The sequence below is a fragment of the Alosa alosa genome, chromosome 15 (genome assembly GCF_017589495.1).
Source record: "Alosa alosa isolate M-15738 ecotype Scorff River chromosome 15, AALO_Geno_1.1, whole genome shotgun sequence".
Classification (NCBI taxonomy): domain Eukaryota; kingdom Metazoa; phylum Chordata; class Actinopteri; order Clupeiformes; family Clupeidae; genus Alosa; species Alosa alosa.
This window is the reverse complement of record NC_063203.1, coordinates 14,848,003-14,860,502: the sequence shown is the minus strand read 5'-3', so window position 1 is coordinate 14,860,502 and position 12,500 is coordinate 14,848,003. Positions and strand designations below refer to the sequence as shown.

At 46.6% G+C, this 12,500-nt stretch overlaps 1 protein-coding gene and 1 long non-coding RNA gene across 10 annotated transcripts in view; one reads left to right on the top strand and one right to left on the bottom strand.

Annotated features, from left to right (window-relative positions):
* The window catches only part of LOC125307776 (neurobeachin-like), a 296,002-nt gene that overhangs the window by 130,321 nt on the left and 153,181 nt on the right, over window positions 1–12,500 (bottom strand). For all 9 annotated transcript variants that reach the window (XM_048263836.1, XM_048263826.1, XM_048263827.1 and 6 more), the window contains 4 exons: window positions 11,450–11,601; window positions 9,733–9,865; window positions 6,966–7,093; window positions 1,202–1,263 (listed from right to left, as the gene is read on the bottom strand). In XM_048263836.1, the coding sequence (XP_048119793.1) occupies window positions 1,202–1,263; window positions 6,966–7,093; window positions 9,733–9,865; window positions 11,450–11,601 (475 nt within the window). The remainder of the gene's footprint in view (window positions 1–1,201; window positions 1,264–6,965; window positions 7,094–9,732; window positions 9,866–11,449; window positions 11,602–12,500) is intronic.
* LOC125307779 overlaps window positions 1–12,500 on the top strand; it is a 13,460-nt gene that overhangs the window by 939 nt on the left and 21 nt on the right. The window contains exons 2-4 of the long non-coding RNA XR_007195787.1: window positions 9,758–9,891; window positions 10,294–10,423; window positions 12,258–12,500. The exon at window positions 12,258–12,500 is cut by the window's right edge and continues 21 nt beyond it. This is a non-coding gene — a long non-coding RNA (uncharacterized LOC125307779). The remainder of the gene's footprint in view (window positions 1–9,757; window positions 9,892–10,293; window positions 10,424–12,257) is intronic.

The following is a 12,500-nucleotide window of genomic DNA, read 5'->3' as shown; positions in this document are numbered from 1 at the left end:
CAGTCCCTCTCAGAAGGGGCTGCTCTAACTTGAGTGGGGGCCTCTATGTTGCAGGAAGCTGCTGTAAGTGTGTGGGTTGTTATTGTTCCTATGTGACTAGTTACAGAGGTAGCCATTTCTAAACTGCTGATCTTCAGACGTGGTGCAGTTCTACACTTTCCAGACACAGACATGAATATGGCCTGAGACACGGCTCACTTCTTCTTCAGGAACTCTGTTTGGTTTACGTCAGACATTTCATTCTCCTACTTGCATTGCAGCAATACAACAAAAAAGAGAGTGTTTGTTTGACAAATGGAACAGAAGTTTGCATTTCTCTTGTGGGCAGCTATGCACATTGATTCCATACAACAAAACCAGATGATATTTGCACAGCATATCAAATAAACAAATTATATTTGCTCTTCGACAGACAAGTCGTGCTCACTCTTTGCATCCAAAAAAAATGACAACTATCAATTTGTCTGGAAATGGATATGCATGGACGCTCTTGTGGAACGTCTATGATCTACATCAGATGGAGAGTACACTCCTAGAACATCTACTGGCTGTGCAGCTGAGAGAGAGAAAGAGAGAGAGAGAGAGAGAGAGAGAGAGAGAGAGAGAGACACTTAGTGAAGCATCCTGTGGCTGAAGGCATGACTGGCAACCAGACTTGGCCGCCCACAACTGCAAAGCCACGGCATAATGTGGAGGATAGCAGTGCCGCAGCCACAACAGCCGGGAGATGGAGGGACAGAGGGCTGGTGGTGGAGGGCAAAAAAGAAGAGGGGTATGAAGAAGAGGACAGGGAACAGGGAAAGAGAAATATAAGGATGACAAGGGAGAATATAGAGGAGAGAAAGAGAAAGGTAACAGAGGAGGAGAGGGAAGAAAGGGAAGGAGAGAAAAGAGTGTAGATGCCAGAAATGAGGATGTATAAATATTTAGATGTAGAGGGAAAATAAGAGAGAGATGAGAAGGGAGGAGAGAGAGAGAGATGGGAAGGAAGGAGAGAGAGAGAGATGGGAAGGGAGGAGAGAGAGAGAGATGGGAAGGGAGAGAGAGAGAGATGGGAAGGGATGAGAGAGAGAGATGGGAAGGGAAGAGAGAGAGAGATGGGAAGGGAGGAGAGAGAGAGAGATGGGAAGGGATGAGAGAGAGAGAGATGGGAAGGAAGGAGAGAGAGAGAGATGGGAAGGGAGGAGAGAGAGCAGGTTACCTGAGAGCAGAGGAGCATGACCAGCTCCACCACTGAGGTACTGGACTTCATACACACCAGACCTGCAGGAGCAAACAAGGGCAAGGAGTCAGGATGAGCGTACACACACACACGCACACGCACGCGCGCACACACACACACACACACACACACACGCACACACTTCTTTCTTTTCTCTCTCTCCCAGATACACACATGCACACTGACACAACCATTGTCATACCTGTACACTTTCCGTGCTCATGCGTCACCACACATAATGTATACAAATCTTTACCTACCCGCCTACATTCTCTCACACACACACACACACACACACACACACACACACACACACACACACACACACACACACACACACACACACACACACACACACACACACACACACACACACACACACACACACACACACACACAACCAACAAGAAAGCAGGCAAAATAACAGACTTCCATATGCAAAGGCCTTTACTGTTGTAATTGCATCCTACATGCAGAGGTGGGCTTGGAGAATGATGGACTTTTTTTCCTTAGTGGACTGTCTGAGTGGGTGAGCTCATACTTGTCCTTCTCTGTGGGTCTCTGAATGTGTCTGAAGTAGGTAAAGGTCAGCCCTGCCATTGCCTGGCTACAATCGATGCAGCTCACATACTCTCCGCCCCTCGAAACTCTCTCTAAAAATACCTGATGAAATAAACAACTTACTCAGCTTGACAGTCGGGTCAAGACACTTAGTACTGGGTCTTAAAGCCCACAGTATGTGCTATTATTTCAAATCTATCATGATGTATATGTCAGTGGGATATATGACATTAATCTGATGAGCAATATGCTGCAATATAAACTTTTTGCATTTGTCTGTGCTTAATCAAAGTCATCTGGTGGTAACGTAGCTCTTAGTCAGCATGACTACAATCCAGTCTAAACATAAGAAGCAAGCAGCAAGGTCATCTTTGATACAGTGCTTCGATACGGACCTCAAATGGATGTTGCGTATGAGATAACAATCAGCAAGGAATCCGTGTTCACATGACAGGAGGGAATAAAGGTCATGAAAAAATGATGAGAGGAAAGGAAGAGAGAAGAGAAAGAGAAAAAGAAAGGAAAGAAGAGAAAGGAGAGAAAGGATGAGAAAAGAGGTGAGGGAGTGCTGAAAAGGCTTTCCTGTCAGAGCCCTGGCGCGATGGGTAGAAAATGGCAAAATCCAATTAAAGTGTTTACTGCGCAAGGGTTCTCAATAATATAGGGGAATTGCCACCCAAGACTATTTATGTCACTTTATTGGCCAGATTCATGCTAACTCACAAGTAAAATTACCACTGCAGAATCTTACAACATAATTCCTGGGTTTGAGAATAAATTCTTCCTGTGGTGAAGATAGACGAAGATTAAGGGGCGGGCAGTGTTTTGTTGAATGTACACAACAGTGACAAAAACCCTGACCGGGACACAAACTCTGACTTCCTCCTCTGTCATCGCCCGGCAGGCTCTCAGCCTGGCACCTCGCCTTAAACACAGGGTGCATGCACAGTTCAGCATACCAGAGCCCCCAGATTAGCAGAGCCAGTCACCCTGGAGAGCACCACAGTTAGTAAAAACGTCCGGGGTCGCCGTAAATCTACCCCCCGAGGGGGTAAACTGAAGAGCAGCACGTGGGGCAGATAACATGCATTTTACACGGGGGCACATCCTCATATCACCCCCCACCCACCCCACCACCACCACATCCCAAAGCCCCAGCGTCATTCACGAAGACGCGCGTGAGAGGGATGCATTATGTGGGCCGAGGTGGCTGGAAGATGCCTTCCCTATTTCATCCACAGGCTGACCCCATGACCCGTGACCTCAGGGGGGTCATGCTCTCACTGGACGCTGCTATAAGTCAGCGGGCTGTTTGACACGCTGCCGTCACGTGACTCCAGAGGGGCCCTGGCCGCGTGCGGCTGGACAAACCAGAGGTTGTCTTTTTTTTTTTTTTTGGACGCTGGACTTGCGACTGACTATACACAAGAGTGTGTACACAAATGCCCTTTTACCAAACCAATGACCACTTCTGCTACAATATGCATGACCCAATGCGTTACACTAAATGACCCATTAATAAGAGCCTGATGTTAACTGCCATGTCAGAGTGCAAGTGGCAGGGTGGGGCGGGGTGGGCAAGAGCCACTTCCCGTAAGGAGCAGGCAAGGGTGAATGCGGCATTGTGGGAAGGCCAGAGCCTCCCCTCTCCAACAAGCTTGTTGGTTAGACTGACGATGTTGACAGAGATTTGGAGGGTGGGGTGGGGGGGGGGGGCAGTTAGAGGCCGGTGGGGGTGGGGGTGTTGGAGTCTCAACAGAAGCGCCCAGTGACAACAGGCGCAGTGTTCACCCCTCTGGACAGGGCGGCGGCCTCGCCCCACGCTCCGCGCGCCCACGGTGGGACATACGCGTCACTGCTGCCCGTATGTCTGGAGGAGCAGGGGAGGTGGTGGCGCTGGGAGGGCCGGGGAGTTGGCAGAGGGCAGGCAGGCCTCGACCCTGAGTAATCTGGGGGGTGATGGATGACTGGTAATTACTGGTAAATGGAGGGGCCTATGTACTTCCACATAGTATTTCAGCTGAGGAAGGGGGCCAGACTTGAGCTGGGAGGGGGGGGGGTGAAGAGAAAGAGAGAGAGGGAAGTTGGAAAGAGAGAGAGAGAGAGAGAGAGAGAGAGAGAGAGAGAGAGAGAGAGAGCAAAACAGACAGAGAGATTGAGATGATGTTCTTCTCCTATCCGGGGCAGGATGTGTGGGGTTCAAGTGGTAAACAAACTCCCCCAGTGAACCCTGGAGACTGACAGCAGGGCCAGTGTGATCAACCCTCCACCCATTCAGCATTCACACGACTGTGGCCTCAGAGGTGAGTCTAATGACTGGCTGACCCATGGAACGGACTCTTCCAGAGTCTTATATGTCTGACAGACCAATCTCAACCCCAGTGACAATATGAGGATGGTAACCAATGCAGCGGAGAGGGAGTGAGTGTGTGTGCGTACAAAGTGTGTGTTACCTCCCTTTCACACTGGCTGTGTGAAGTTATCCCTGTTGTGAGGGGGACATCTTGGGTGTTAAGTGTAAAGATTGGCTGCTTCTGTCAGATAGACAGCGACTCCTCACAGATAGAGGTGCTGAGATCACACTTATATTCACACGTGTCAAAGCCCTGACGTTCTACCGCACGCCTCTCCTCACACCAATCCTTGGCTCCTGAGGGTACCTGCCATCTCTGCATGTGAACCTTGTCTTGTGAGATGTGTGTGTGTGTGTGTGTTTGTATGAGTGTTTTTCACAAAGGTTTATTTATCGTGATAATGTGTGTGTGTGTGTTGGATGGTTGTGTATGTGTGTGTTTCGAATGGCTGTATGTCTATGATATGCCTGTGTGAAAGAGATTGTGCTTGTGCACTGAAACCTTCTGTAGGTGTGTTTGTGTAAAACAAGACAAAGAAAAGCCAACAGAACAAAGCCGGGGCTTTTTATATCAGTTACATATTCATTCCATAATAGTTCAATTTTTAGGTCTAAATATTTCCAACATTGCATTTTATACCAGTATATCATACTAATGATAATTGAGTTTTCTGGTCTCTATGTTGACTGATATTATGATGTTTTTTATGCTGGTAAGCCTGACTTGAAGACTGACTGACCAATGAAGACTGACTGACCATGACTGACTGACTGATAAAAAAGTCTTTATTTGTGAGGAGCTGTAGGGAGACATAAATAACAAAACAAGGCGTGTGGAATCCAACGAACCCAACCCATTGTCGGAGCAGCTGAACTTTCAGTGAGTTATCAGTCCTTCTCCAAGAACCACTGGGATTTTCCAAAATATGGCGTACTGTATGCGCCGGACAATAAACCTAACAAGAATGTTTGGTTTGTAATCTGGCGTCTTCATCGCTGTGTATTTTTATCTAGATGCTTGTCATGTATAATCCAACTTCTAATCTTGCTTCAGGCTGTCCCTACGCCACTCCGGCTAACTGTAATGCCACCTAATCTTCAGCCTCCTACTGTTAGGTACTTCAATGTTACTGCTTTTTTGCGGATGCTTTTGCGGTGTCGGCTCCATCTATAAAAGAGGTGATAAAGTCTGGCGTTCTTTTCTAGCGTGCGGTTTTCTTTGCCGCTTAGAACAACCTTTTCCCCTTCTCTCATGTGGTGCAGTGACGCCCTATCTTCAGGTTTTAATATGGATGTTTGCATGCAAGTTTATATGTTGTGAGATGGCAGGATGGGAAGAGGATTTGGTTATTTTCAAAAACAGAGGTGTGGCCAACCAGTGTTTTTGCTATCTCCGTCCCTCTCTCTTTATGATATTGTGAATTGTAGTGTCTAAACCATGGCATGTTTGGCTGACAAGTTTAGTAGTACCTTGGCCAAGAATATGATATGTGGGAGTGAGATTTGTAGGCCAGACATGCAGTACAAGGAAACAGACCAGACTGAATGTTGGGAACATTTTGAAAAAGTTTTCACGTCTGGCCAAAAAGTGTCTCTGGATTTCTAACCCAGCCAAGAGTTTAGTTCTTAAATAACAGAACAAAACATTATCCATAATAATAATAAAAAAAAACACTCCACTCAACGCTAACATTATTTCAAGACATGACATGGTCCATTTCGACAGCTATTAAAAGGGGGGAGAATTTTGATTGCACGTCACATCAGCTCGTTTGCCTTTACACTAATTAGCCAATGAAATTGACACCTCGGTGTGGACTGACGCCGTTAAACCAACATGCGGGCGAGGAGATCTGGCAGGAGAGCTGTACTTTCCAAGCGGGATCACGTATATGGGGTGGACTAATGACAGCTAGCTGGCCGCCGCGCTGCAGAATAAAAACAGTGTTCTGGGGTCTGGGCATCAACACGTCTGAGTGTTCCTTATATTAACAGGCCCGCTCCAGCCATATGACCCTGTGTGTGTCTCTGTGTGTGTGTGTGTGTGTGTGTGTGTGTGTGTGTGTATGTGTGTGTGTACAGTGCTGTAATGTACTGTTATGTAGTGGTCTGCCCACAGCAATATATGGAACACACACCCCAAGCACAGATTAACAGACAGACAGACAGACAGGCAGACACACATACAAACTCCTCTTGAACAAACTGCTAGTGAGTTTGCTGGCCTGCAGACACAGAGCAAACCACCTCTGTGATGGACGGTCTGATAACAGAAACGCACGCACACACACACACACACACACACACACACACACACACACACACACACACAGTAGGTGCATATGATATGAAGTCAGTGTAATGACACAGTGTGTACAAATAGCAGCGTCTCTTGACAATGTCAGTCTCTTGACAATGTCAGTCTCAACATAAACCAGTACCCAAGTAGGACCAGTCTAAATCCACACATATATAAATACACACAAACATACATACATACACACACACACACACACACACACACACACACACATACACACACACACACACACACAGACGCACAAATATACAATGATAAACACAAACACAAGGGAGATTAAGTGCAAAGCAACAATCAGTCTATGAAATCTGGAAGAATCGCATTAACTGTGTCGTGTCATGTTGTGACATGGCGCGACCTGACGCAACGGTGGACTGAGGGACAGACCCAAAATGAGACGGAGAACCAGAGAAAGGGGGAGGGAGAGAGGGAGAGAGAGAGGGAGAAAGAGAAAGAGAGAGGGAGAGAGAGAGAGGGAGGGAGAGAGGGGAGGTCTATAGCACCTGTACCTTCTATGAGCAGCTCCTGACCGTGGCTGCCAAGCAGAGTGCGCGAGAGGAACGGAGCAAAGTCCACAAAGATCTCCCTCAACAGGGGGGCCACCTTCTCCAGAGCACGCTCCAGCTTAGTGGTGATGCTAGGGGGAGAGAGAGAGAGAGAGAGAGGAATGAGGGAGAACCAAGCAAAGAAAGTTGGAATGGAAATGGACAGCAACAAATAGGAGAGACAGAAGGGAGAACCAAGGGAAGGGAAGGAAAGAATAAGAGAGATAGGGAGAAAGAGAAGGAGAGAGGGAATTGGGGAAGATATGTTAATAATTTGACATTTAAATGGCATTTCAAAACACAATCCTTCCGTGATAATTAGCTCTTGCATTGACAATCCGTCAGTGTCCAAAGACCAGACCAGTCAAGGCTAGGCATACTAACACAGTAACACTAATAAGTTTTAACCAAAAGAACAAATTCTACAGCAAAGTACATTTCATTCAATGACATAATTGAATCATCTAAAAATTCTAAAATCATGCAGTAATCTGTGCCCTGATAAATTGCTTTTCTATAGGACACTGTAAGAGGACCACTAGTTCGACATCCTTCCTGGCACTCAGGAGGAGCAGAGGATGCTGGGAGGTGGTTGGAGCTAGCTGGGGTTGCTCTGTTAGAGCCAATCAGAGAAGAGGAGCAGTACATTTCTGGAGAGATCTGGGCCTTTTATCTCTCGACAGGCAGCAGAGCACATCTTCAAACAGAGACAACTCTGCTCAGAGCTGCATTGCACTGCACTCTCACACACACACACACAGACCAGACCCCTAATAATGAACTACAGGGTTACATGCACACACAAACTATGCACAGACAAGCACATACAGTACAAGCAAATAATCTCTCTCTCTCTCTCTCTCTCTCTCTCTCTCTCTCTCTCTCTCTCTCTCTCTCTCTCTCACACACACACACACAGAAGAATAATCTCTGTCTTTCTCTGTCCTAGTCACATGGCAACAAACACACTCCCACACACATAGCTTGAGCTACTCCAACAAAACAGACCGAACCTAAATTTGCTCTAAATAGAAAGTAGAGCAAAGCAGTGCAGACATTACTCAAAAGTATCAGTACCTTCTAGCACACCCACATGCATTCATGCACACACATGCACGCACACACACACACACACACACACACACACACACACACACTAACACACACACACACACACACACACACACACACACACAAACAAACACACACACAGACACACACAACAAATAATGCTATGCGTGCATATATAAAAAGTGAACACACAGCCATGTAACACACACACACACACACACACACACACACACACACACACACAGACACACACAGACACACACTCAAACACACGCACACACACACAATAAATAATGCTATGCGTGCAAATATATAAAGTGAACAAACAGCCACAAGAACACAGCCATGTAACCACACACACACACACACATACAATAACTGTAAGCACATTTACATAAAAAGCCACATATGCACCACACACAAATGCAAATCTATGAGGGACGTGTGTCATTATTCTGTCCAGTAGTGGATACAAAAGACTGTTTTATTCTTTTTATCGCCATGCTTTCCAGAGCTCGCTCCCATGAGGGAGAAAGAACATACAATGGCATACTATGGCAAACAACATCTGCAGCAGTATGGTGCTGAAAATGCATATCAGTCTTTTCCCTTTATATACGTGCCTCTCGATCTCACTCTCGATCTCTCTCTCTCTCTCTCTTTCTTTCTTTCTTTCTTTCTTTCTTTCTATCTGTTTCTCTGTCTCGCTCTCTCTGTCCTTGCAAAATGCCGGTTAGGCTTCACAGCGCTGCCACTAGACAGTTCCATCATTGACTTCGCGGGCTCGGTAAGTGATGTCGGTTACTGCTGCCATGGCAACTGATCTGCGATTCCTTGAGCGGACGAGAGGGAGGGGGATAAAAGGCGCGAAAGGGAGAAAGTAAAACAGAGAGAGAGAAGGAGAGAGAGAGAGACCGAAGAACAAAGAAAGAAGAAAGGTTGATGGCGACCAAAAAAATATTCAAGCGAGAAATGGAATGAGAATACAAGGGAGCCTGAGAGAGAGAGAGATAGAGAGAGAGAGAGGGAGGACAGGGCGGGATGTGAGATGTCTGTCAGAAGGCATTAGCGCGGGGTGAGACGAGGGACCCCGAGGTGGCGGCTGTCTGCCCGCCCTCTCCTACTCTCTCTCTCTCTCTCTCTCCCTCGCTCTCCCTCCCTCACTCTCTCTCCTTCTCCTCTCTTTCACTCTCTCCCCCACTCTCAGGCCCTAACCACTACACACATTGTGATTCCTCTGCATTATCACTCCCACAACAACCCTGACAGGAAGGACCCAGGCTGTCCTTCACACACACACACACACACACACACACACACACACACACACACACACACACACACACACACACTCCATCACTTAGGGCGAAGGATACTCACGACACCCCACAAAATATTACAGAATATGCAATGCTAATTAAGTGGAATATATAAAAGAATATACACACATCAGTATAACAATTTACGCAGTTGGGATGGGGATGCAAACTGGAAAATCTTATATCACTCATTAGTCAAAGGCACAAGGGTTGTAAAACACACACCTATTGGTGTAAAACAAAGACCAGAGGATGGAATATTTTTGGGATGGCACACACACACACACACACACACACACACACACACACACACACACGCATTCATTTTTATAAAAGCCAACCTCATGTTCTCCATGGTGTCCTCAGGCATTGGAGCTACAGTCTGCACAGCCGGCAGGTTCTTACTGGTGGCTCCGTTCACAAAGCTGGACGAGGTGGAGGAGTTGGTGGAAGAGGAGGCCGCTTCCGTCGGACCTGAGGAACACAGACACACAGAATGGGTAAGACACACTCGGGTAACGGGCCTGGAACATATCACTGACTTTAACACATACTGTGTGTATGGGTGTGATCATACAGTAGTTAAGACACACATAAGAAGAGACAGATATACAGTATAATACAGGAAGAAAAAACAGTCCATGAATAATCTAATGCTTCAATACTTCAGTGTGTAAACATAAGAGCTGTGTATCCTTTTTATTAACTAAATGGCAAAAGAGTATCATCTAGATAAAGCAGCTATTCTTCAGATGTGTATATTTCATATTTGCATGTGTGTATTTGATGTGTATGTGCAATCTGTGTCATGTTTGATAAAAAGTCACACGCACACACACGCACACACACACCCTGACACATTTCTCACATTCCTGCTGTGAGGCTGTGGGTATTTTTAACAGCGGTGGCCGTGTGCTGGTGAAGGTGTGTGAGCTCTTAATGGCCTTTGGATTGACTGGGGCCTTTCACAGAGGGAGCGGGAGAGGGAGAGACAGACAGACAGACAGACAGACAGCCTCCAGCCACCTCAGGGTGAGGCGACACAAGATGGAACCCACCACCACACCCCTCCTCCTACACCACCAAACTCTACTCATGAGATGTCCTCCACTCACAATATGTATCTATCTGGTCCTTTGTTTAATCAACTTGATAGTAATGATAAGTACTTAATAATTACAATTATAAAGTATTCTGCAAAGCCCTCTAAAATTCCAAAATTAAAGGTGACAAGGTGAAATTTAAGAGGATTGATTTTTGAAAATACATATACATATTATTTATAGTGTATTTGTTATGTCCATATTCAATAAATGTGGTTTCTAGGATACTAAATTCACACTTAAATTATCTTCTCATCTCAACTGAATGTGTGCATTGCTACAGCTATAATCATGTCAAATCAGTAGCACAAAGATGCTAGTCTCCTCAACCCCATCACAATGTGATAATGCTTCAGCTTTCCAGAAGTAAAGAGAGCCATCTAGTGGTTAGATGTAGCTCCTGCACAAAATTACAGCTCTTTACCAATTACTCCCAGAATGGCATCAAAGGGCCTCCTAATTACCCTGGGTAATTTAGTTAGGCTCCATTCACAACAGAGAGAGCCTTGTGACAATAATAGCCTTGAATGTAGCACAAGAATGTGTCTGGACAGTCATTATAGTCCAAATTGGGATCATTATGAGAACGGAACTGAATGGATTCAGCTGTACCTGTGGCAGTAGATTTGTGTTGTCTAAGTTCATTTGTCTTACATTGGCTAAGTGACACGGCAGTGTGTGAATCACTGCAATGCCATTCCACTGATGTAACCTTTGTGTACTTCGATTGGCTGCATCTGTGTATGAGAGTGTGTGTGTGTGTGTCAGAGTGATTGCAGGCAAAGTGGTGAACTAGTGTGTATGTGTACATAAGTGAGTGTGTATGTATGAGTGAGTGTTCATATGACTTTGGGGGCTGTGGGCGTGAGTGCATATGTGAGTGAGATTACATGCGTGTGTGTGTGTGTGTGTGCCTGCTGTGTGTGTGGTGTGTGTGCGTGTGTGTCATGGCTACCTGTGGTGTTGATCATGCTCTTTGGGGTGGCCGAGGCGGCAGCAAAGATGTTGGGCGTGCTCCCTGCAGCCAAGCCCTCCCTGGAGCCAGAGCCCACCGTGTTCACGGCCAGACTGCCCGGAGGAGGCTTCTTCACCGGCACCACCACGCTCCTGCACACAGGACCGGACAGGACCGGACGGCGAGGAGGAGGGGGGACGAGGTGGACGAAAAGAAACAGATAGAAAAGACAGAAATGATTCGGAATGTTCATCCAAGTGGAAAAAAAATGACAGTAATGGTTTCCTAACATGAAAAAAAAAAAAAAAACTCATGAGAACACAATGTGTAACGTTAGAATGATGTTTTGATGGCATTGAGATAATCAGTCTCAGACTGATGTTACTGGTATACACAGAGTGTAATGCCACAGAACGTTCTGCAGTGCTGCCAGAAAGTCAGCACAGCATTGACAAGATGCCCGTCTGATGGCTTATTAAAGCGGCCACGGGGGCTTACAGTACTGCAAATAGGGGTGCAGTCACAGGGTACACCTCATTCTTTGTGTGTGTGTGTGTGTGTGTGTGTGTGTGTGTGTGGCAGTGAGAGCAGAGTTTAGCAATTACCTATAATGAGGGAATGTAATAAACATACATGTGTAATTGCTTGTGTGTGTGTGTGTGTGTGTGTGTGTGTGTGTGTAAGTGAATGTGTGTACAGTACGCCAAGAACAAGTGTGTGTGTGTGTGTGTATATTTTGTGTGTGTGTGTGTGTGTGTTTGTGTGCAAGCTGGGGGATGATGACGCCAGTTTTCCACCGCTCCATCAGGCGCTGGCCTTCAGCGGATGAGAGTGGCCAGACAGAGCGGCCCAGAGACCCGGCAGCAGCAGACAGCAGGACCAAAAAGAAGGACGACGCCGGCAGCGGCAGCGGTGGTGGTGGTGGCGGCAAGCTAGTGCGGACGACAGCATGGGCCTTTAGGGAAAAGTAAACATCCTGCCCAGGGTGACTGAGCGCCACGCTCCCCGCCAGAGCAAACAAATCCAGGGCTCAGACATCAAGTGCGTGTGT